At 38.4% G+C, this 26443-nt stretch overlaps 1 protein-coding gene across 2 annotated transcripts in view; it reads right to left on the bottom strand.

Annotated features, from left to right (window-relative positions):
- Positions 1–3198: 3198 nt before the first annotated feature.
- The window catches only part of SLC36A4 (solute carrier family 36 member 4), a 38410-nt gene continuing 15165 nt past the window's right edge, over positions 3199–26443 (bottom strand). For both annotated transcript variants that reach the window (XM_025286173.3, XM_025286174.3), the window contains 5 exons: positions 24098–24325; positions 21459–21557; positions 16897–17066; positions 9762–9931; positions 3199–4241 (listed from right to left, as the gene is read on the bottom strand). In XM_025286173.3, coding sequence (XP_025141958.2) covers positions 3934–4241; positions 9762–9931; positions 16897–17066; positions 21459–21557; positions 24098–24325 — 975 coding nt within the window. In that variant the 3' untranslated portion in view covers positions 3199–3933. The remainder of the gene's footprint in view (positions 4242–9761; positions 9932–16896; positions 17067–21458; positions 21558–24097; positions 24326–26443) is intronic.

Raw genomic sequence — 26443 nt, 5'->3', positions numbered from 1 at the left:
TTTTTTTCATATTATAAAGAAAAATAAGTTAAAAGAAATATAATTGACTCAAGTGCACTGATATATAGTTTTCACTCAAACAAACAACATCATTTCAAGAAACAAAACTCCACAGCTTAATTTATTCATGGTACAAGCGTGTGTTTTCCTATTTGTTATCAAGAAAACTCTAAAGGAATCATTTTCAGGGTGATCTTTCAACACACATCTGTCTGGATCCAATTTAAATGGGAAATTATATTAGTATATAACACAGAGTACTGGAATGTATATATGTGGATACATCAGGGCTAGGTAACCTTGACATATAATTTTAAGAATGAGAGTGATTTGTCATTTCATTTTATCATAGGGCAATAAATAACATTTCTAAAGCATGTTTTCTTATCTCCTAGGTCAGAACCAACAACTTTGAGAATGGTGTTTAGCCTAGTGAGCACCCGTGGCATGAATAAGACTATGGTTAACCATACTGCCAAATTGTTAGTTATTTCAGTCATCCGTTTAATGTTAGGAAGTATGTTGTTATACCTTTTAGATCAAAGTCTCTCAAATTGTTTTATGAAGGGGAGCTAACTCAGGCAAAAAGATAAAAATACTCATTTAGAAAAACTCATTTTATAGCATTGCCTTTGTTTTTACCAAGTTATTTTCTCAACAGAAAATATTCACTGAGCCACTGGTATCAGTTAAATAATTTTATTTATTACTTCTATTAGCTCTGTTATGTATCTTCTCCCTTGCACATGAAGAAATGAGGGGATACATATTATCAGTAAACAAATGCACTTCTCAGCTGCTGTTCTGACCTCTCTGGCATGTCAGCCCCAGAGGAGATGTCACAGGTAAGCTAGAGTAAAGCATGCCCACAGCTGGACATGTCACTGATATAGAACTTCAATTAATATCCCAATTAATATCTGTATAGCATTTTACAGTTAGCTTTTCTACAACTACTACAAAAATACTGAATGAAATTAGGCCGTCAGGACATTTACAACATGCATCATTTTATGCATATTGCATAAAACACTTACAAAAATGTTAAGTGCATCATACAGACAAGAGGCAGAAATCATTTCAACAGAGGAGAATCCAGAGGGCAGGATTAAAACATAATGTGGCATTTGCTAACATAGTATGTTTTTCATTTGGTAAGACTATACAAACTGGTCTTTAAGAAAAACTAGGTCTTATTTCTTCACTTGTGGAGAAACCATGCCATTCAGGGAAAAGCAGATCCTTTGATAAAATAGAAAGGTCTGAGAGCCAGTGTTTTGATAAGCAGAGTCTGAAACTGGAGAAACCCTTTTGGCTGGAAAGGAACAGAGGTGACTGGCTTATCTCTGAGGTTTTCAGGGGTGAATAATGTTTTCCTTTACCTTCCCCATTCCAGTAGTAAAGTTCATAAGACACCTGGTTGGCTTTCCAAAGGTGTTTTACTGTGGTGGCAGATGAAATGCTGAAGTCATTTTAGCCAGAATGCAATGGACCAAAGATACTGGATAAAAAACTGGACAGGTGCAATCACTCTCATTTTTTCAGGTCCCCAAATAAAATCAATAGCTGGTTTGATCAAAGTATCTTCTCTAGTAACATTCAGAAAATGTTATGACTCATTAAAAACAATTTTCAAAGGAAAAATATTGCTTGATTTTTTTGAAAATAAAATAAATCATCAAAATCCTTACATAGAGTGCATTTGCATCTACATAATGTTTCTTGTTAGGAACTAAAACTATTCTCCACCTCTTCCTTTCTGCATTTCAACTTGACTCTGAAAATATACTCAACATTTGTTCACAATATATAAATTAAAATTTATATATTGCTATGATTAACCATTTGATATTTCACTAAAGTTGATAAATTTCATAAAGAAAATAAACAAAGGCAAAACTATAAAAATAAAATTTCACACAGACTAGAAATATTATGAGAGACAGCTGACAAAAACTCTAATAGTGCTTTGTATTAAATAATAGTTTTCAAGTCACTTTATACCAAGTTACATATCTTAAAAAAAATAACTAATTTACTCTTATAGTCAAGATTATATAACATTAGCTTCAATGGCAATTACTTGTCCTAAAATTTGTTCCACATTTTCCCAACATGACTAAAGGTTCATCACAACAGATTTGACATAAAAGTGTCATAAATAATTATTGGTGATTCTTGACACAAATGTTTTTTTAAAAGTTTAATGCTGATGAATTTGTACCAAAACAAAGTTTCTGATATACCTTTAGGATTATGCTCAACTCTATGATGTAAGAAAAAAATACTTGAATGGACATTTACATACAAAAATAGAGACTATATACACTGCAGTGATCTTGGTGATATCTTTCACCAACCTGACTAAAAAATTCAATGAGTTTTAAATTATGATTTAAAAAAAAATTAAGATTCTCAATTTTAAATTTAACCATTTTCATCTTTCATGTCTACTGAGATTCTTTGTTTTGGTTAATAACTGGGCTTGAAAAATATGGAGGAATAGAATAGAATGCATTTCTCTGGAAGAAGCCTGGAGCTCTCGGTATTTAACAGTTTATTATTGTCTCAGTTTTCCCTTGGCTTGAATCTTTCTCTTATTTGCCCATGCGGAGCAACAGAAGGCTCTGATGAGGAAGGCCACAAGGCCAGAAAGAGGGCACAGGCCCTGTATCATGCCAGGTACCTACTCTTTTGTCACTAGGAAAGATGGCACCTACAAACCCGCTGCTGCTGAGTCGCTTCAGTCGTGTCCGACTCTGTGCGACCCCACAGACGGCAGCCTGCCAGGCTCCCCGTCCCTGGGATTCTCCAGGCAAGGGTACTGGAGTGGGGTGCCATTGCCTTCTCCAATGAATGAAAGTGAAAAGTGAAAGTGAAGTAACTCAGTCGTGTCGGACTCTTAGCGACCCCATGGACAGCAGCCCACCAGGCTCCCCGTCCCTGGGATTCTCCAGGCAAGGGTACTGGAGTGGGGTGCCACTGCCTTCTCCACCCACAAACCTAGAAAGGAAGAAAGTAAGGACAGCCGGGCACCGTCCACCTGCCAGAAGCTGAACCAGCAAGGTGTTTCTACTGGTTCATTAAAGCACTGCTTCTGCCCCACGGCTGCGCTGCAGGCTTTTCAGAGCTCCCTGACTGTCTTCTCAGGTCACATGCACTTGGCAAACATCATATTAAACCGACTTAACACTAAAGTTGAACTGAACATAATTTATTCTTTTTCTAGGATGTGACATGAAAGATAAAAAATCCTGGGAAAAAAAAAAAATCCTGGACCAGGAATCCAAAGATCATGTTCTCTTGATCTCAAGCTGAGTGGTCTCAATCAAGTTAACTTTAACCATCCTGGGTATCTATTTCCACAGGTGAAAAAAAAAAGGGGGGGGATTTGTATTCCACAACTTTTAAAGTCTCTTTCAAATCTGGTTGAAACACTAAGTCAGACTCTTGCACAGGCCCTCTTGATTGGGGGATTTTCTGATGCTTACATCATGGCTAATGAGGGTTTTCTAAACTTCCAAAGGGTAAACGTAAGTATCTGGCTCTCTAATAAAAACACAACTGAGATATTTCTATACTAACATGAAGGATATTTGAAATTCATTAGGGTGGTCAGATTTCAGCTACCTATACCTTCTTCTTTAATTCTTTTAATGCTGAAACCCTGTTCTCTCCTCAACCAGGTGACAAAAGAATAGCATGGAGGTAAAAGACAGAATCCTGGTTGAATCATCTCTGACTGAAAGACAAGTAATAGAGTATTTCTTTAATTATTTAACATTTTAATCTTTTCAATTTTCAAAACTAAAATTTTTGAAATTGCTGCTAATACTTAAAACCAAGAAATATGTTGTAGCTTATCAGTACTGCCAACGTGTCCCAGTGGTTCTTAAATCATTTTGAAACCGGAGACTCATATCTCTGCTCCTACTATTTCAAACCCGATGTAAAGCATGTTGAATTCAAATTTAAAGAGGGGCCGTGTGGAGTGCTAGTGATAGCTCTGGGAGTAGGATAAATAATTTCTTCAACAGTTACATATGTCCCTAATAAGAAACCAACAACCCCAGTGAACACGATGGACACGTTCTTCAGGACCATCCATATACTGTAGTGCTCCTTAGAGAACGTGAGAATTTCAACCAGGGGCGGCAGGATCAGGGCCAGCGTGCTGCTGCTCACAGCTCCGACGAACGCGATCACAATGTCTAAACGAGGAATGAGGATTGCGCCGGCACCTAGAAAATTGAAAATACAAATTTTCCTTATGTAAATATCTAATACCTACATAAACACTAACTGCAGATACTTTCAACACATTAAAATTAACTGATGCAAGTAGGCACTATGAGACTATTGCTTGCGGAAGCATCTGTCACGTTTTATTCTGAGCTAAAAATGAAAATAAAGAAAGAAACCAAAACACTGAGTGATGTTTCTCAGACTTTGACTTATCAATGGGGCTTCTTACATAAACAACTTTTAATTTTTGCTATGAGGTTTTGGGTAAAGAATGCATATTCTGCCATTAAGCTCATTCTATAAAACACAAAATCTGGGCTGGTATGGTATAAACAAATGGTTAAATCAAAGAGAAGAGATAACTATTTCTTACATTAGAATTCCAATTAGCCAAAATAGAAGAAACCATGGAAACAGAAAATCATTATTAAGTAAGCACTACAATAATAACTGTTGCAGGAAAAGTCAATGAAGGATCCTAAAATTAATGGGCAAAAGGCTCAGACAACAAAGAATTTGCCTGCAATGCAGGAGACCTGGGTTGGATAGCTGGGTCAGAAAATCCCCTGGAGAAGGAAATGGCAACTCACTGCAGTATTCTTGCCTGGAAAATCCAATGGATGGAGGAGCCTGGCAGGCTACAGTCCATGGAGTTGCAAAGAGTTGGACACAACTGAGCGACTAACACTTTACACTTTTTTTTTTTAAACACTAACTGTATAACAACAGGAAATACCCCTATTAAAAACTCATTAATTATAAGGGGAAAAAAAGAGTACCTTTACTGTGGAGACACCTGACAGATACCACCTTAACCAAGTGATCAAAGTTAACATCAGCAGTCATAAACCATAATATGATGTACTGAGAAGTGCAAAGCATCACCTGTGGAATTCTTGTTACAGATGCTTAACTTCAACCTAATCATAAGAAAGCATCACACAAGTCTACACTGAAGGAAATTCTACAGAATTACTGACACTTCAAAGATGTCAGGGTTAAATGAAGACAAAAAAAGATAACTGTCAAGACTGGGGGAGACTAGTAGACTTGACAACTAAATTCAAGTGGGACCTTGAACTGGTTCCTGGATCAGAAAAAGGGAAAACCGGTGAAAGAAAATGACGTCTACAGATGAGTTAGCAGCATTTTATCGATGTTAATTTCCTGGCTTTAACAGTTGTATCGTGGTATTGTAAGCTGCTAACGTTAGAGGAAACAGAGTAAAGGGTTTATGGTAATTCTACTTTCTTGGACAGCTTTTCTAAGCTGTTTAAAAATGAAAAGATAAAAAAAATTATGCACCATTATTGTCAGCAGGATTTTATGCCAAGCTATTGACAAGTTTTCTGCAAGTTCTGATCCAGCACTTTTTTTATCTTATCTTACCAAAAGGTATCAACAGAAGGTTTGCAAAAATCGAGACATATTCTTTCTCTGAATTGTCCCTAAATCATTGAATGATTTGTGAAGGGTTGGAGTTGCCACCAGAAATAGTAGCTAAGTTCGCTGGCACGCAAGCTGTGACCACTTGATCAACACCGCCCACCAGAGATGACTGTGCAACCACAGTTCAGCTGTGAGGACTCCGATCACGTATGTGTTGGTGTTCCTCTCCTTGTCTTCAAAAGCTATCAGTTTTCTCACTATGCTTTGTCATCCTTCTATTTCTAAGGTTACTTTCCTTTGCTTTTCTTTTTCCTGCACGTTTGTCTCTTACTGAACTTTCTGTGGGGTGTGTGTGTGTGTGTGTGTAATTTAACTCATGCTCTTTGTAATTAAGTTTCGGGATTCTGGTCTACTGGTTTCTTTACTTCTTAACTGTTAGTTTATGGTTTCTCCCTCCCCGTATTTTCTTTGTGGCCCTCGATATTTTTCCAGGAGGATGTGGCATTAATTTGGAACCACCACATTTCTTAGAACCACACACTTTTTATATACATTATTATGAAAGCTAAAATCCTAAAAAAGTTATTTTGAAATCATAAACATAGCTGCACTTCTACAAGACCAAAGGACAATAAATCTTCCTAAGTAAAATAATGTGAAGTTGGAACTCTAAACTAGAAATACTTTAAAGTGAATCCTTGTTTAATGGATGTGTGCTATACCATTTTAACATTTCTCTCAAAGGAAGTATAAAGCATGACTCTCAATCACAACAGAACATTTCAAAACCCATTGGCTTTTATCCATTTTGTGAAAAAATACTTATAGTAGATGGTAGTATTTAAAAGGACAACCAGACCAACACAACTACCACCTTGTCATCTAAAGAGCCTTTCATTTTGGAGTCTATTTTTTGTTATTAATGTTTTCCAATAGGCCAAGTTGTTATGAGTAAAATATTTTGGAAAAGCATCTGGAGAAACACTATAGTATTTTAGAATTTATTTATTCAGACTAAAATTTCATTTACCAAATGCTTTTAAATCATGAAATTTATCAATTAGACAAAGTCATTCTTTAAATGTTATATAACCAATATATATTTGCTAGTAAAAATGGCTTGAAATGTTATTTGATAATGTTAGTAGAGAAGAAAGTGAAATATATATACTTTAGGCAAATCTGACATAGAAGAACTCAAAAATCACAAAATAGTAGTCAAAGGATAACTTGGATAAGGATAATTTATTCATCACAAATTACAAATATTCACTACAGGATTACTATAAATATGCTGCCCTTTGTCATTTACAGATAGTTATTATGAATATATCTAGTAAGTACTAATTAATCTTATTCAGTATTTCCAAAAATTGTATTATAGAGGAAAAGAATGTATCCTTAAGGTACAAAGTTGTCTCTGACATGGAAAAAAAAGCAATGGCAAAAAAGGTCCATTTTCTTGCATCTTAATGGTAAAAGCAGACATATCAGAGAAAAAACAAACGCTTGCTACTATAGCATCAACAACACTCTAGCTCATAAATCTGTTTTAAAACTTATTTATTTTTAGTTTTGGTTGCACTGGGTCTTCAGTGCTGCACGCAGGCTTTCTCTAGTTGCAGCACACAAATTTAAATCGCACAAACAGTGAATGATCCTCTCCATACACCTACTGACTCTAAGACAGAATACTAGGGCACAGCATGGTATTTATTTTCAGCTATTGTGACAACGAGCTTAAATGGTTCTGGTACGTCTTCTTAGTATTCTACAAACTACCAAAGATTTATGCTTTATGTAGTCATAGTTTACTAAAAGAAGAAAGCATACTCTCAAATCCAAGGGCTTTTCAAATTAAAAACAGTAAAAGGATCAATGAATTGGACAATAACAGAAATAAGTAGTATTTAACATATTCTGTAGGTTCAATTCAAATAGGGGATCAAAATACTGGTTTGAAATCAAAATTTCGCAGTTTTTTCTACAGGTTTGCCTTTAAAATAAAAGGCATTTATTGCAGTCCACGGTGGCCTCTGGCCAGTTGCTAGTCACTCTTCTCTCTTACCTGTGTAATGCCTACCTAGCAGGTAAGGGTCTACAGGGAACATGCAGGAAGAGCCTGACCCATCCTTTCAAGCTTTTGATTCCATGAAGACGATGCTGTGAAAGGGCGATTCAATACTAAATGGAGACCTAGACATAACATATAACCCAAGCTGATGAGCCCCATAGTTTGCAGATCTGCCCTGCAGATGTGGACCGAGCACCTGGAAAGGACTGTGGGACCTGAAAGGCGCAAACCCAGCTGGATCTCCACTCCCCCTGCTGGTGCTGCACAGCCTGCTCTACAGACAGGAGAAGGTCCCGCCAGCTCTCCACACACCCGTCAGTAAAGAGTCCTCCCCAGGACATTCTCAAGTGCTTTGGATAACGGATACAAAACAGGTCTGTCATGAACATCGGTTGACTTTAACTTGGAAGGACCTGCCAAAGATTTAAATGAAGGTCAGTGTCCAACCATGTGTCTCAATGAAGTAGAAGGGCATATGACATGGTCTGTGTTCTCTGTGTCCAAAGCATGCTGTAAATATAGCCCTCACATATGGTTAAACAGGCTTCTCTATTTTTAACTAAAAGAAAGCAGCAACAAAGAACAGGCTGCAACTCTTGGTGCTATGTACTCAGCCCTTGAGGAAAAGCCCTGGCTTGTGGGAATAAACTCCTGGAGGCAGAGGTGCAATCTGGTCTGGACCACAGCAGACAGGGAGCTCAACATAACAGCAGCCAATGTGCAGAAGTGGGTAAAATTATTAAAATTCAGTAGCTAACCTTAAAAGGAGACATGCATTCAGAATAGAACTGCCTTACATCTCCTGATAAAAGGACTTTGCCTGAAATACATCTTTTTATTTAGTACAGCTGTCAAAATGTCAATAAAAGTAATGTGTAAAGAATATTCTAAAACATTTTAAAATAATTTTTCCACCTGGGTGTTTCATTAGACAATGGAGTATGGGTTTACTGACTTCATTTCTCAATGTGATTTCCCTTATTAGTTGACATATTTCATTTAAATAACTGCTTCGAAAAGTATGTCTTATCTATTTTATCTACTTTGCCCAGCTTTGCTGTTTCCTTGAACAAAATATAATACACCCAATTCTTTAAATCTAGGCATAAGCCGCACCCCAAGGTGCTCAATGCAATTTACGGAGTTACCCAGAATTTCTAGTTCTACCATTCTCTAACCTCGAATGGGCCAAGACAGTTACTCAAATCTTCTCGAGAATTTCCAAAGCTGCTTATCCCCCAGTCACCAGTCATCTCGTCCTTGGTATCATCCTAGGCAATCCCATCAGATAGGTTGGTGTGGCAATCATCTTTCTCTTTGCAATTATAATAAAAGTGGTGACAATAAAGATAGTATTAACGGCAACTTCTAACCACTGTGTTCATATTTTTAAATGTCTCATCTTCATTTCATAGTTGAGGAAAAAAGGGCTCAAAGATGGTTTGTAACTTAACTAAAGACCCAGCAAGGAAGTGGGAGGCCTGAGTTTTGAACCGTCACGTCACTGAGAGTGCTACACCAATCTAAAGGCCCCTCTCCACGAGTCTCCATGATTAATTCTACCTTGTGGGGCATTTTATAATATGAAACTATAATAAGAGATTATACACACTCCTTCAAATAGTAAGTAAAATAAGCCACTAAAACTGTTAAAGACCAAAACAGAACAAAACCCATTTGTATAGGGAGTCATGGAGAGCTGAACTGTTAAATACACAAAAGTTAGCAGATATAAAAAACCTCAGGAAAACTAGAAAGCCAAAGCAAAATGTTATCAACCATATAGAGTCGCTTTACATCTGATTTAAATATATATTTCAATCATGAGTGATATTATTTTGAAAATAATAATTCAGTTATTTGTTTTACATGTGATAGGATCTGATTTATGATTTTCTTCTATATTAGTAGAATAACAGAATTTTAAACCAAAATGTATCTAGTTAGGTGAACAAAATTATTTCAAAAATATAAAAAATACACTTTAAGTAGCTTCATTAGAAGAAATTCAACAATAAAAATCATTATGATATAAGGATGCAGTGATACTTACAAGTAATAGTAACCAAGAAGGACCTTATTGCAAATTCATAGATTTGCTTCCATTTAGCATGAAATCTGGATGTGATCACAGGGATAATTATCTCTGCTGGAACATAGAACTGAATTGAATATGTCACAAAGATGCCGAAGGAATACAGAATTTTCACTGATTGATATAACCTGTTAAAAATTTTCAAAATTTAGTCATTCTTTTATTTCCAGCTTTACCGACATTTAACTAACCAATGAAATTATAAGACATTTAAAATCTACAACATGATGATTTAATACACATTGTGAAAGAATTCCCACAAACAGAATTAATTAACAAACACATCCATCACCTCATGTATTTGCCTATTTTTTTATGTTTTGGTGGGAACACCGATTCTACTCTCAGCACATTTCAATCATACAATACAGTAATATCAACCACTGCTGCTTCAGTGGTTCACTGCTAAGTTGCTTCAGTCGTGTCCGACTCTGTGCGACCCCATAGATGGCAGCCCACCAGGCTTTCCTGTCCCTGGGATTCTCCAGGCAAGAACACTGGAGTGGGTTGCCATTTCCTTCTCCAATGCATGAAAGTGAAAAGTGAAAGTGAAGTTGCTCAGTCAGGCCCCACTCTTAGCGATCCCATGGACTGCAGCCTACCAGGGATGAACCTCCATCCATGGGATTTTCCAGGCAAGAGTACTGGACTGGGGTGCCATTGCCTTCTCCAATATCAACCATAGTCACCACATTATACATTAGATACTCAGACCTTATTCATCTTTTAACCAAAAGCTTGTATTGTTTTACCAAACTCTTCTCTTTTCCCCCATCTACCAGCTCCTGGCAAACACCAGTCTATTCTCTGTTTATCTAAGTCATAATAAAAATAAAAGAAATAAAATGGATATAACCAAAATAAAAAGAAAGTTAGATTCATATTAAGACAACGTGCATGGGCAAAAACAAGACAACATGCATGAACCCAGTGGGCACTATGCTAAGTGAATAAGCCAGGTAGAAAAAGACAAACACTGCATGATATCACGAATATGTCAAGATTACAAACAGTTTTCCTAAACAGCTGCCAAACAAGAAGGAATTCGATTAAGTCTCCTTCTATAATGTATCCATCCTAGTAGTGAATGAGGAAGAAGAAAGCTGAGTGGAAAGATTTGAAAACACTACAAACAGCAAAATTAAGGAAAGAAGGAAGGCCTTAAGGCTACGAACAGTACAAACTTACTATTAAAAAGACCTCAAGTTATATTTCTCACCTTGATGTTTTAAAGTTTAAACATAAATGGTCAAGCTACTGAAATGTACAAAATAACCAAAAGACTCCTGCTTCATATGCTTTGATACATAATTTTGGAGAATTGAATATTCTTATCAGTTTATTAGTACAGTCGTTTTTTCTAATTATCTTTTAACTTACATGTTTTAAAAATATAATTAACAATATATCTAAAAATATATCATTACACATATAGGTAGAATAACTTCTATTGGTATAAAACAAATTATATAGGTTAAGAATCTGGTTATTATTAACACCACTCAGTAATATTAATTATATGTAATTACTATCATTGGCTATTACCCAGAGTAAAAATGGGAAATAAAATGGTCAGTATCTTTTTAGAAGCTGGTATATTTGTTAAGGATCCATCAGAGAGTAATACAGAAATCAGTGTTAAAGAGAAGCATTACAGTCTTTTAAAATCAACTATTCTGTTTTTATTTTTGTTTTAAGAACCCCCTAATTTCTATGTTTCGTATCTATAATTTCAAGCACTCTGTTTTTCTATACTCAACTTTCCTACATGTTTATCAACCTTTGTTCTCATTTTGGTTTTAAGCATGTATCTGTGGTAATTGTCCATATGTACTAATCTTGGCCATATATACTAATAGTTTCAGAAATTTAATACTATTTACTGTGATGAAAAAAGCAGACAGACAGAGGAAAGGAAAGGCAGAGGTCATTTCAGCCAGGATTCCTAGATTTAGGCAACTTTAATATTGGAAGAGTATCATTAAGAATTTCTGAGGGCGAGAATGGAAGAAATAGTTCAGAATATACAAATCTTCTTTATCCTGTTTCCTTATATTTCTCTACATCTTTATTTACTGTGCCTCTTGGTGATTCCATTCTTGCCTAAACATTTTCATCTTAGGTAACAAATTCCTCAGAGGTCAACTCCCAGATTTCCTGGTAGGATCAATTAAGACAGCTTGATTATCTGCCACTATTTGTCAGCTATATTTCCCAGAATATTCAACCTCCTAGTTCGTGTATGCTACAAACAGGAACTCAGACTTAAGATGTTTTTCTGTTTTGTGGGGAATGTGAAGTCCCAGTTCACTTATCTAAATAGATTAAAATATCTACCCCACGTCTTCCCTGTTCTTACATGCTTCTCTCCTGTTTGAATTTTCCAATCCAATGTGTGCTTCAAAAGGATTCCATGTGTGAGACGGAAGAAGTCACTTTACTGCTTCTCAAGGTCTGTTTATCTGAAAACTTAATATACCCTTGATATCTCTTAGGAGAAGAATGTCTGCTATTTGGGTTACTCAAGTGGAAATCCTAGAAAAACACTGCCGAAACATCATTCAATTAAGACTAGCAGTTACAAGGGAAATGCTTTTATACCTAGAATACTATTTAATGAACATTTACTAAGTGCTGAGTAATGTGCTATTTTATGGAGATGCATTACAAACCCAGAGATGCAGGGTTTCTGCCTCAAGGTGCTGATTTCTAGCTCAGAACTGTGAATTGACTTGATTGTTTAGTCGTTCAGTCATGTCTGACTCTGTGGGGCTCCATGGACTGTAGCCTGCCAGGCTCCAAGAACACTTGAGTCGGTTGCCGTTTTCTCCTCCAAAGGATCTTCCCGACCCAAGGTTCGAACCCGTGTCTCCTGTGTCTTCTGCATTGCAGGAGGTCCTTTAACCCCTGAGCCCTCGGGGAAGCCCAATTTATTTTATTATAATCTTTAAAATATACCCTTTACTTCAAAAGCTAAATGCACTACATTAAACAATATGACTCATAACTAGTTTTAAAAGATGATGCTTCACTAAGATTGAAGGTAATAAGTAATTAATGACGTGGAGTCTCTCTAATCCATACTTGCTTTATTCTGGGGCTGCTCTCTAATTCAACCTTTTCTTGTAGGAATACCCCACATGAACTTTGAGACTTTAAGTCAACGTGGCATCAAAAGCCCTTTACAGCTTCTCATGGCTGGTAGCTGGGTTACCTAAGCTCCTGTGACAGTCATTGGCTTTCATATCTGAGGCAGGAATTAGGTGGGCTCCTGCTTACATTTCTTGGGACCAAAAAAAAAACATGGGCTTCAGGCTGGACACTCTACAGCTAGCCTCCTGTTTGCATTTCCTGGGACAGGAGATAGGGGGGACTCCAGATTATGTATTTGCAACCAGCCTCCTCTTTGCACTTTGAAATAGAAATAACAACAGAAACAGGGAAAATAGCCAGGCTATGTCTTCTGTGGACACCTTAAGGTAACAGTCACGGCAGAAACAGAGAGGGGCTAAACCCTGTTTGCGTAAAGGATCAAGAGGTCATATATTTCCCATCCTTGGGGCAAGGGAGACACTGAACATGTGCACAAAAGCTCCTCAGGGTCAAAGGAGAGGGCACCCCCCCTTAGTATGTAATGCCAAGGCTGCCTGGCATCCACTGGAAAATGGATTCCAGCCCAGGATTGGCAGGCTACAGTCCATGGTGTTGCACATGCCTATGGGGAAGGGTCCTGGGGTAAGTCAGGCGTGGCAAAAGAAACCAGATAATTGGCCCAAAGTAAACAAAGACCCAGAAGAACTGCCCTATATGAATGCCTTAACTGCCTCTTTGCAGTGCTCCCTGTTGCTAAGGGGGACACCCCACCCCTTCCCTCCAGGTGTGCATCTCTGCCTCACATCTATCTCAGCTACACAAAGTTTCTCCATTGGGCCCTCGCACTTGTGATTGTGTTATGTGTCTAATAATAAACTTTGTATCTCTTTTCACAGTTTTTGCCTCCATGAGAAATGCACTTCAATGGGGGCAAGAGCTTCTAGCCTCTAACCCTTGCTGATCTAGTGGCTAGTTTCATCCAGGCTGCTGCTGCTGCTGCTAAGTCGCTTCAGTCGTGTCCGACTCTGTGCGACACCATAGATGGCAGCCCACCAGGCTTTCCTGTCCCTGGGATTCTCCAGGCAAGAACACTGGAGTGGGTTGCCACTTCCTTCTCCAATGCATGAAAGTGAAAAGTGAAAGTGAAGTCGCTCAGTCGTGTCCGACTCTTAGCGACCCCATGGACTGCAGTCTACCAGGCTCCTCCGTCCGTGGGATCCTCCAGGCAAGAGTACTGGAGTAGGGTGCTTCATCCAGGCTACCCAGGTTCAATTTCTAGGCAGGGAACTAAGATCTCGCTTCACATCACTGCTCACTGCTGCCTCTCCAAGATCAGTACCCAGCCAATAAAGAGTGCATTACACATTCCCTAAACTGCTCAGCCTATTGCCTGAAGCACAGGAAGGGGAGGGAAGAAGGGACTCATACATAGCAATTCAAGATAGGAATCTCTGAGATAACCCTATGATTATCCTAGTCCAAACTTATTATTTTGGAAGATTATCATTATAAAAGACAACCGCCTTCTCTCCAGTATCCCTCAACCATGGCTAGTGTTTCAACTGTCCTAGTGGCAGAGAACTCACTTCTCGATGCAGGAGAGGTAAGAGACGGGGGGGCGGGGCAGGTGGTTTGGGTTTGATCACTAGGTTGGAAAGATCCCCTAGAGAAGGGTATGACAAGACACTCCAGTATTCTTTCCACAGACAGAGAAGCCTGGTGGGCTACAGCCCATGGGGTTGCTAAGAGTCAGACATGACTGAAGCAACTGAGCATGCATGCACAGTTGCAGACCATAAAGAAATAGACTGTAAGCCAGAAAAGGCATGTCTCCACAAGAAGGTGTTACTCAACATCAGTTCTCTAAAGGGGAGTACCTTGACTTGCTTTCCTGTTTTGTACAGATTTTTGTTTCCAAGGATACAAGACTCCCCTCTTCTAAATAAAAAGCAGGTGTCTAACCAGGCTTTCCTGAATAGAAACTATGATCATGTCGACTAAAAAAATAGTCACAACCTGAAAGTGGAGAGTTGTTTTATTTGATAGTCTGTTTTTAATTAAGGCTTATAATGAGTTCCTTTCTAACTGGGGAGCCATAGCAATTAGGGAAAAAGGCAAAGGTGGGAAGCGGATGCAGAAAAAGGGAAGGATTCATTAGAGCTACTGCAGGGACAGTACCACTCCCTTGAGGTTTAGCTGTGAAAACCAAAAGCATGCCCTCCACCTCCGTGTCCACTGCTGCTTCGCCAGGTTCCTAGCTCCCTGGGGAGAGGAGCGTCTCAACCTGACACACAGGCACTCCCACCTCAGTATCTTCCGCCTTAAGACTTTCTTTAGATATGTTCATGAATAAGGGTAGGGGAGAATTCTGAGATTGTTTCCCCGCCTACATCTTATAGTACTTGTCAAATTTACTTATAAATTTGCTTTTAGGATTTAGTCTAAACATTACTTCAAGTGGAGAAATTTATCATTCTGTTTTCTAGACACTGTACTATCTTTGAAAGAGAAACTAAACTACCATAATTCTTAGCCTTGATCCTCTTATATTAAGCTATTTCTCTACACTCCATACTAAACTATTACAAAAAAGAAAAAAAGGAGCACTTTTGAAGGAAAAAAAATTATATTATCAACTATAAAACAGGTTAATGAAAAATGCCAAACAATCACGTCTTGTTTGTAGTCATGTCTCCAGCTTGAAGCAAATGTATAACACTGAAACGGTTCCATCTCAGAATGCCTTCCTAAATATATCACAGCTAAAGTAAAACTGTAATTTAAAAACAAAAGATAAACACACTGCATATGTGAGACTTGTGCAACCTGGAAAATACTCTAGGTACTTTCCCCCTATCATAAATGGTTCCCTACACACACTTGTTCTAACAACATCCTGGACTCCAATGAGGACCCAGGATTCAAATGACTACTGAATAGCAATCAAACTCTCATCAGGAAGCCAGTCAAAATATTTAAATTTAAGGTTTCACAGACTTCCATCCAAACAGCTAAAGGAGCAGCATGATATTAGGTCAACATTTATTCTTTGCATTTATCAAAACTAAGGCGTTACTTTCCATTTCATAAATAAGGAAGCAAGTCTACATCATAATCACCACCAGTATCTTTATTAAATCTCCAAAGATCAATCTCTGGAAGAAGATAAAGACTCTATATATTGCTTCATTTAGCAGAATATGGTTCTAATATTAAAGAGAATATTAAGATGCACCACACTATTTACAGCTGACCCTTGATCAATGCAGGGGTTGGGGTCTGACCCTGCATATAACTTCTGATTCCCCCCACACTTAGCTACTAATGGCCTACTACTGACTAGAAGCCTTACTGACAGTCAATTAACTCATATCTTGTATGTTACAGGTACAGCTACATATATTTTATAGATTCATGACATACCTTTTTTATATTTCTAAGCTATGCAGTTTCTGAGTTTTTTCAAAGTGTCATGAATCTCAAAAATTTTTCTAACATGTTAATTGAAAAAAATCCATATAAGTGGACCCATGCAGTTCAAACCCCTGTTGTTCGAGGGTCACCTGCGTAACGTGTCCTGTGCTCAGAAAGGACTGAGGCACACACGGTATGAAAGCTGACCATGAAAACCTTGAGGGCCACAAGTGACAGGTTAGATGATTTTATCAGAAACCCAGAATGTTAGATTTTTGGCAGCAAGGATAAGTATTAAATTTTTTATTAAAGTGAGTCCATATTAAAAGAGTTCATGTTTCACCTGTTATCCAAATTTGGAACAACCTGTAATTTTTAATCTTTTACAAATATGCCACAAACATCTGTAAAATCAGATCATCTCCTCTGAAGATTATGAAAAATTTAGATTACACAAATAAAGAGACCACAGTAAGGATTTTAAATCTTTAAATCATAAAACTAAAAATACACCTTTATCATAAAACACTAGTAAATTATATTTATAAAATATACAAATTAGGTTAATAAACTCTTGTCTACCTACCACACATCCTGGGGAAGATTTAAAGTTATGCTGCCTTTGATATCATCGTGGAAACACATATATCCTAAAGTAGCTAATGACACATACAGCGCTGTGACAATCCCCATGCCGATACTCAATGCCTGGGGGAAGCGTTTCGATTCTTTCATTTGATTTTCCAGTGGAAGGACCTAAGGAGAGAATGCAAGTAAATGAAAACAGTATAGCATCTGCCTGACAGGTGCCCAAATTAATCTTTCTATAGTATATACAACACGTAATTGTTGATGTATTTTTCTAAATATTACATATTTTTTCAGACTACAGATTTTTTAAATTCCTAAAATAAAAAGATTTGAAATCAGCTCTTAATACATAAAACTGTCAGCTTTTTTTAACAAATAAACTTTCTACTTCAGAATAATTTCAGATTCACAGAAAAGATACAGAGATAAACAGAAGACTCCCATATACTCCTGACCAATTTCTCCTTTTATTAACATTTTACACAACTGAAGTACATGTGTTACAACTAAGAACCAATATTGGGACATTACAGTTAAACTCCAAAATGTATTTGGATTTCCCCAGTTTTCCCACAAATGTCCTTTTTCTGCCCCAGGGTCCTGGCCAGGACAGCGCCTTGCATTTTGCCATCACACGTCCTCTGTCTCCTCGGGTCTGGGGCGGTTTGTTGATCCTTCCTTACTGTTGATTACCTTGACAGTTTTGAGGAGCATGGTATGTATTTGGCACACTGCCCCTCTATTAATTGTCTGATGTCTTCCTCATGGCTAGATTGGGATTATAGGTTTCATAAAAGTACACCATGGAAGTGCAAAGCCCTTCCTATCACACATGCTGTCAACATGATTTATCGCTGGTGAAGTTCATTTTGATCCCCTGGTTAAGGCAGTGTTTGCCAGTAAAGTTCTGCTTATAAAGTTCTTTCCTTCCTCCTCCTCATACTCTATTCATTGGAAGTAAATCACTACAGGCAGCCCACACTCCAGGGACTGGGGGGATTAGGTTACAACTCCTCGAGGATAGTATCTACATAAGCTACTTGGAAATCTGCCCTATGTGCTTATTTATTTAATCACATATTTGCATTCATAGGGATTCATATATATTTGTTTTATAGTTTACTACTGCTGAAGGCAATGGCACCCCACTCCAGTACTCTTGCCTGGAAAATCCCATGGATGGAGGAGCCTGGTGGGCTACAGTGCATGGGGTCGCTAACAGTCGGACATGACTGAGCGACTTCACTTTCACTTTTCACTTTCACGCATTGGAGAAGGAAATGGCAGCCCACTCCAGTGTTCTTGCCTGGAGAATCCCAGGGATGGGGAAGCCTGGTTGGGCTGCTGTCTATGGGGTCGCACAGAGTCGGACACGACTGAAGCGACTTAGCAGCATTTTGTTACTACTATCATTCCAGCTTCGCTCATCATGAATTCTATCAGGTGAGGTCCTTTGTCCTTTTGATGTGCATCTCTTCTTTTGTTTTTTGAGCACTTCCATACTTTCTGGCAGGGCTTCCCAGCTGGCACTAGTGGGTAAAGAACCTGCCTGCCAATGCAGGACATGTAAGAGATGAGAGTTCAATCCCTGGGTCAGAAAGGTCCCCTGGAGAAGGAAATGGCAACCCACTCCAATATTCTTGCCTGGAAAACTCCATGGACATGAATCTGGCAGGCTACAGTCCATGGGGTTTGAGTCAGACACAGCTGTGCAGCTAACACACACACACAAACATACTCTCTGGCACCACAATATGCTCCAGATACACCTTGAATTTCCTTGCTTCCATCCTGTAAGCAGCCATTTCTCCAAAGAACTTTGTTTCCTTTGCTGGAAAATCAGATTTAGAACTCAAGATCTGGGCACTAAGCGGGCTCAGTGCTCCTGGGTACCACTGCTTTCTGCTCTCTCAGCAGACAGAGTTAGTAGGTACATGCACGCATACTGACCCAAGTACACACGTCTACAACTGGTTCTCTATCCAACTGTATCTGTCGTCTGTCAATTTAATGAGATGAGTGTGTGAAGTGTGAAAGTCACTCAGTCGTGTTTGACTCTTTGCGACCCCGTGGACTCCTCTGTCCATTGAATACTCCAGGCCAGAATACTGGAGTGGATAGCCTTTCTCTTCTCCAGGGGATCTTCCCAACCCAGGAATCGAACCCAGATCTCCCACATTGCAGGTGGATTCCTTACCGTCTGAGCCACCAGGGAAGCCCCAATGAGATGAATAATATGGGGGGAAAAAAAACCTTAAAAAAAAAAAAAGGGCTAATTTAAAAGTTTAATTTGTAAGCAAATCTTTGGAGGTTTTGGGCATACAAATTTGACCACACAGTAAAAGACACTAAGTTATAATAAGTATTTACTGAGTGCTTACAATGTGCCAGGTATTTTTCTAAAAGCTTTGCATGTAGGATCTCACATAGTCCTCACAATAACCTCATGAGATAATAACTGATGTTATCTCCGCTCTTCAGGTGAGTTAGGTCAGTCCATATGAAAACTGTGAGTGATTAACAGAAAACAGAAGAGTGCACGAGTCCTGTGCTCAGAGGAAACCCAGACTGAAAGGAGAAGCTCAAGTCAGGGGTGGCGCCCATGCAGCCAGGAAAGCAGGAAGGGAAGGAAACGGACACTACGAAGGCTCCATCTGCACGAAGCAGCGCCCCCTGTTTCACACATAACCTCATTTATGGAGCTGATTTGGAGAAATACAAAAAGAAAACTCAATACGTCTTAACGACTGGCTGGAATGGGGAAACCAGGGACACAGTGAAAAGAAATACTCCAGTGTTTCAAGTTTGAGCAACCAAAAGGAAACTAAAAGAAATAGAGAAATGAGAAAGTAAAACTGATTTTATATAAAAAATAAAAAGTATGTGTCAGACTTCAGAGTTGTTGAATCTGAGATGTCAGAGGAACAACACTTAACTGGAAATGTCCAATAGCTTAACTACAGCTTACTAGTTAAAGCAGAAATGAAAATCCACAATTATGTCTCTAACAGGGATAAATGGAGCTTCCAAGAATTAGTACGAATTCTGTAAAGGAGAATTCAGAGAGAGTAGAAACCCAACTAAAATCACATAAAATTGTCTCAGTTCTATTTTGTCTGTGGTTCATACAAACAGATGTTTATCAGTGGTTCTGCTCTCACACCAAACATCAGTCTATGAAACATAAGCTACAGCCTTTCACTGTTTAGTTGCTAAGTCATGTCTGACTCTGCGACCCCACAGAACGTAGCATACCAGGCTTCTCTGTCCTTCACTATCTCCCTGAGTTTGCTCAAACTCACATCCATTGAGTCAGTGATGCCATCCAACCATCTCGTCCTCTGTTGCTCCCCTCTCCTCCTGCCCTCAACCTTTCCCAGCATCAGGGTCTGGGCCACTGGAGAAGGACCCAGTGGTCCAGGGAGAAGGGGATGGCAAACCACTTCAGTGTTCTTGCCCTGGGAACCCCATGAACAGTATGAAAAGACAAAAAGACATGGTCTTTTGACCAAGATCAAATGTAGTATGGGGGCTTCCCAGGTGGCAGTGTCAAAGAATCCACCTGCCAAACACAAGAGATGCAGGTTTGATCTCTGGGTTGAGAAGATTGCCTTAAGTAGGAAATGGCAACCCAGTCCAGTATTCTTGCCTGAAAACTTCCATGGACAGAGGAGCCCGGCAGCTTACAGTCCATGGGGTCACAGAGTTGGACATGACCGACTGACTGCGCACACAAATAGCAATATCCTATTTTGCCCAAATCTATACATTCCAAGCTTTCAATGAGTGGGAAGCATCTTTTTTAATTTTTTGGCCACACCGCATGGCATTTGGCATCTTATCTCCCCAACCAGGAACCGAATCTGCACCCCCTGAACTGGAAGTTCGGTGTCTTAACCACTAGGCCACAAAGGTGTCCCTGAACTGGAAGCATCTTGAATGGAAATATTTAGGATCTCAGAATCCTCACGATGTTTGTATCTCTTGGTATTAGCTTCATGATAACATCATTTCACAAAACAAATATGATATGCATAAATCTAACAAGTTTGACTCTTCTTATGTAATAGTAAACTTTATAACAATTTCAATTCATTTCTAATAATCTAATCTATAAGATATGATGTTTGGGATCTGTCTAAATATAACCCAGACTTGACAGAGTAAAGTGAATATAGATCAGATAAAATTAACCATGAGTTAATGGTTTTTGAAGCTTGGTGATGCTTACAGAGGAGTTCATCACACTATATAGGTTTGAAAATTTTCACAACAAAATATTAAAAATAATCTATTCTAACGCTCTCATTTTACTTATTAAGAAAATTATCCAAGATAAAACATGGATGAACTCCTGGTTAGTAGAGGAGCTAAACTGTAATTCAAGATTATCATACCAAAATGCAAATCATTTTCTAGGAATAAAAAATAGAAATAACAACAACAACCAAAAAAAAACCCCAGAAACAGGAAAGAAAACCATTTATTTTTAAATGTAAGTAAGTCTCTGTGTTGACTTAAGATTTTAAAAAATAATAATAAAGACTAAATCCTTACCACTCCTATGCCTTCAAAAGCAAATACAGCAGTACCAAAAAAGAGGGGGTATTTTTTCCAACCAGCCACTATTGGAAGGTTGTGGAGATCTGGCATATTCTGGAGAAAGAAAGAAAAAATAACATAAGTTACTTACTTGTTTGAAACAATTTAGAGGAGAAGAGTGAAATCATATACTTATGAGCTTCACGCTAGCAAATGTGGATTATAAATGTGAATAATTCTTTCAATAAAAAGTTTAAGTATCCTATGTTAAAGGTAGCCAAGCTGTTTAGGATTTTACTGCCAGAAGCAATTGTCTCCCTCGAGCCGACACGTTCCAGCTGAGCTAAACGCTCCTGATTACCTGCTTCCACCTGTAAGGCCCAGGCTGTTCTCACTGGGCATGGCTCCTGCCCCAGCAGGAAACACGCAAGCATATTCAACAGCTGAGCTGAGGCCATACAATCAGTTATCAACCACTGCTGCCAGTGTCCAGGGAAACTCATTCCCACTCTACTTTCACTGCTCTTTTGGTTTCTAAGACTGCCCAACTCTGGCTTTCTACCTCATAACCCTGCGTGGCTCCCGAGCTCCAGGTCTCGGTGTTTTACTCTTTGACCTGACGACTGCCATCACCCTTATTATTTGTGCAGAAGCCTTGACTCTGGCTTCGATGTGGGTGCTGACTCATACAGCCTTGTTCCAACCCTCACTATCTGGAAACTTACAATCTGCACATCTTGTTCAAGATGTCTGGGTCCAAAGTGGCTACTTCCTCCAGCTACCCCAAGTCTCCTCACCACCCTGTGTTCTCTGCCTTACCAGACAGGAAGCGGAATTCGAGGCTGATGAAAAGCATGAACAAAGACACTGAAGTGCGACAGCACAGGGATAACTGGGGAAATGAGAGGCCTAGAAAACCTGTATTTTCTGGGCTCCAAAATCACTGCAGATGGTGACTGCAGCCATGAGATTAAAAGACTTGCTCCTTGGAAGCAAAGTTATGACCAACCTAGACAGCATATTACAAAGCAGAGACATTACTTTGCTGACAAAGGTCCCCCACCTAGTCAAAGCTATGGTTTTTCCGGTAGTCATGTGCAGATGTGAGAGTTGGACCATAAAGAAATATGAGCACAGAAGAACTGATGCTTTTCCAACACTGTGGTGTTGGAGAAGACTCCTGAGAGTCCCTTGGACTGCAAGGAGATCCAACCAGTCAATCCTAAAGGAAATCAGTCCCAAATATATATTCATTGGAAGGACAGATGTTGAAGCTGAAACTCCAATACTTTGGCCACCTCATCCGAAGAACTGACTTACTGGAAAAGACCCTGAAGCAGGGAAAGATTGAGGGCAGGAGGAGAAGGGGATGACACAGGATGAGATGGTTGGATGGCATCACCAACTAGATGGACATGAGTTTGAGCAAGCTCCGGGAAGTGGTGATGGACAGGGAAGCCTGGCGTGCTGCGGTCCATGGGGTCGCAAAGAGTCGGACACGACTGAGCTACTGAACTGAGAAAACCTGAAGCACAAGTAGAACTGTGTGACATGATGGTGATACATGACTAAAAACATGTTAGGATCAAAATGGAAAATTAAAATGTTTGGACTGCTGGATAATACTAAACTGTCCTTCAAGGCTCACAAGTTTCCCTCTACCTAAGGAACATAAGTTTCTGCTCCACTAACTCCTAGATGTTCAACTAAGGGGTCAGGAATTTTAGAAAATCTTATGAGGTCCTCCTGCTTCTCCTCTTCCACTCACATGTGCTATAACAACAAGTCCACAGGCTTTGGAATTCAGACAGGGCAAAAAAGAAACAGAGACTCATCATAAGAGAATTCATCATGGACTGCTAATGGAGATTTTAGAACAACTACTTTAGCAGCAATGTATAAAATGTCTAATTTCATCAGAAAAGAATAAAACAAGGATTCTCTACCTTTTTTGAGTCACTGGCCCCAGTGAGAGATGAAAGCTATACAGCTGCCCAGTGGAAAATGCACATATACATACAGAAACACTAAATCTTATAAATAATTTTAAGGGATCTGCAGATCCCCTGGATCCCCTCAACAGACTATTTTAAGGAAACTGAGTTAAGTAAGTATCTCCAGACTACTGACGATGAACTCAGTTGCGGTTACTGCAGAAAGAGATTACAGCCAGGGTAGCGGCAGTGAGCTGAAGCGGTGGCAGCAAGTAAAGCTTCAGGCGTGAAAGAAAATCATAACATCACAGCTAGACTTCCATCTCCTAAGACTGGTTTAAGTCTTAAAGGAATAAACAAAACACTGATGAGTTCTTTATTTCATGTTAGGCAGTGTACTAAGGCAGGGTCCTGCATCTCACAACTCTAGTAGGGCAGGCATTACTACCTTCTGAGGCAATGCCATACAGCTCAGAAGCATACTGACCAAGATTCAAAACCAGATCTGACTACAAAGCCTATGCTTTCATCCTCTATGCCATATACTTCTTCAGCTAAGCAGTATCCCCCAAAAGAAAACCTGATTATCTCCTAGGTGACACATAGGAAGTAGGATCTTTACTTATCATCACTTTTACCTCTAAAGTAAAAAAAAAAAAAAAAAAAAAAAGTTTACTTGTTAAAAAACATAGGACACAGTTAAAAACATGTTATACTTACCCTAACAACGTACTGATAAATTATCACAAGACTGACAGCCATGGATATGTTGGCAAGGAATGAAAGCACAAACAGATTCTTGAGCTCACGAATGAAGACCAAAAGAATTAAAAATGGAAGAAAGCAAAGCATGTATATCCTTAGGTCAATACTTCTTCTCTCACATGGACTTGATGAATTGGTACTATTCAAAACAAACACTTTACTCTCCAGGAACCCTTCATGAACCTATACAGGATTACCAGGAGAATAAGGAAGAGGGAAGACAAAAACTTCCATTACTTATAAGCATGAAGGAGAAATATAAAGAAAACTATGATCTATATACACTCTATGATAAATTCCTTTGCAATAAATAAAACACACAGTTTCAAGACAATCTAGCAACCTAGAAATACATATATATATATATATATATATATATATATATAAAATTTAAGGATAATTAGAATAGTCTTCTTTGCAAAATAACTTTATCATACTGTGAAAACAAAGTTCACTAGAAACTCCTGAGCACAGACTTGCTAATGCATTTTGAAGCTTTGTGACTGATGCTCGTGATGTCTGCAAAGGCTCAATCTGCTTCTGAGATCATCAAAAGTAGAAGTATGCTTGTCTAGAATGGCCATTGGGTAGTCTATTAACATAGTTTGTTCAAAGCAGAAAGCAATCTCCAAGTGCCTTTTAGAAATGTAATCAAAATGAAACTCAGAAATCAGAGCCCAATTTTAAAGGTATTCTATAAAGCAACTGCTGATGAATTAGTGTCACTGTCAATAAATGTTTATTAAAAATCAGTTATCTTCTGTGTGCTAGACAATAAATTTTTGTCAGAGCAAAAAGCTTCTATAAGATAAACCAACTTTACCTCAAAATTTATTCAGCTATTTCTATAAACCAATATTTAGCTTCCAAAAGAGATTTCATAATTTATAGGCTCCATATATTAAAAATTGTCCCTGATTCAATTAATCAAATAGTCCAACTTACAAAAATAGAAATTAAATTATAGAGGACTTTAAAAATAATCTTAAAAACTCACAGAAGAGGCAGATCATACTAAAATAAAAATATCAGTGAAAATCTATTTGCCCCAAACACTGTACCCTCCTTTGAACATAATGACATTATCACGTCTCTGGATATATAAATTAAGAACCAAAACTTATAGTAGTAACAGTAAGTATTTCTGAGTATTTTGTATGTGTCAGGTACTGAACTTTACTCTCCAGGAACCCTTCATGAACCTATACAGGATTACCAGGAGACTAAGGAAGAGGGGAGGGAAAAACTTCCACCAACTTATACTCATGAAGGAGAACTATAAAGAAAATTATGATTTATATACACTGTGTCAAGTACTGAACTCAATACTTGATATGCAACATCTCATTTAATCCTCAAAACAACTCTCTAGAGGTGGGTGGTAATATTAATTTCCATTTTATGGTTGAGGAAACTAAGGTTTACAGAAAGTAAAAAAGAAAAATGTATATGATATCAAGCCAGTAAGTGGTGGTTCTAGGATTCAAACCCAGCTCTGAGACCCAAGAATCTGGCGTGGGACAGGTACACATTCACCTGATCAAAACGCTGCAAGCCTTAACGAGGGGCCTGCCCAAGGAGCCCTGGTCCCCTCCGTGACATCTCTCTCCCCCGAAATACGGGACTAGGAGGCCAACAAGTCAGAAGTACAGAGCAAAATTCTGACGTGATTAATAATTCAGGGGGCTAATTTTACCCTCACCCACAATAAGTAACGTTTTTGTCACTACAAATGTACATTATCATCTTAAATTGCAGGGACTATACCTACTAGTTTTAAGTTATGTTGGCAACTTATAACTCATACTGGACTAGCAGACTCTCAGGTTATGCCATGTACCATTTAAGAAATGCACAGCTCTCATTTATCTTATAATTGGCCATTAAAACTTTCTATTTTATCTTCTATAATTTGAAATAGAAGCAAAATTGATTATTTACATCACTTGGCTTTTAAGAAGATATTTTATTTGTTGACCCAATTTTCTCTGTCATCAAATTCTTTACAGCCAAATACTTTTGAAGTACAGGTATTCAAAGAAGTACCTCCCATAATCAAGATGAGGTAATGATAGAGTTAAGCTCTATCAAGGATTCCTGCCAAAAGAAAAGTAGTCATATAACCAATTTTAAAAAGGGTTGTTTGAGTCGTTAGGTGCTTGGGAATTTCACATTAATTCTATCACAAACCTCTCATAATAGTTTAGTATTCTTTGGCAGAAAGACGGTTATAAGAAATTCTCAAGATTGAAAAATAAAGTAAAATAAAAATATCGATACATACCCAGAGCAAGATTCAGG

The sequence above is a fragment of the Bubalus bubalis genome, chromosome 5, assembly GCF_019923935.1.
Source record: "Bubalus bubalis isolate 160015118507 breed Murrah chromosome 5, NDDB_SH_1, whole genome shotgun sequence".
NCBI lineage: Eukaryota > Metazoa > Chordata > Mammalia > Artiodactyla > Bovidae > Bubalus > Bubalus bubalis.
The sequence above is the reverse complement of the archived record's forward strand: the minus strand, read 5'-3'. Positions and strand labels throughout refer to the sequence as shown.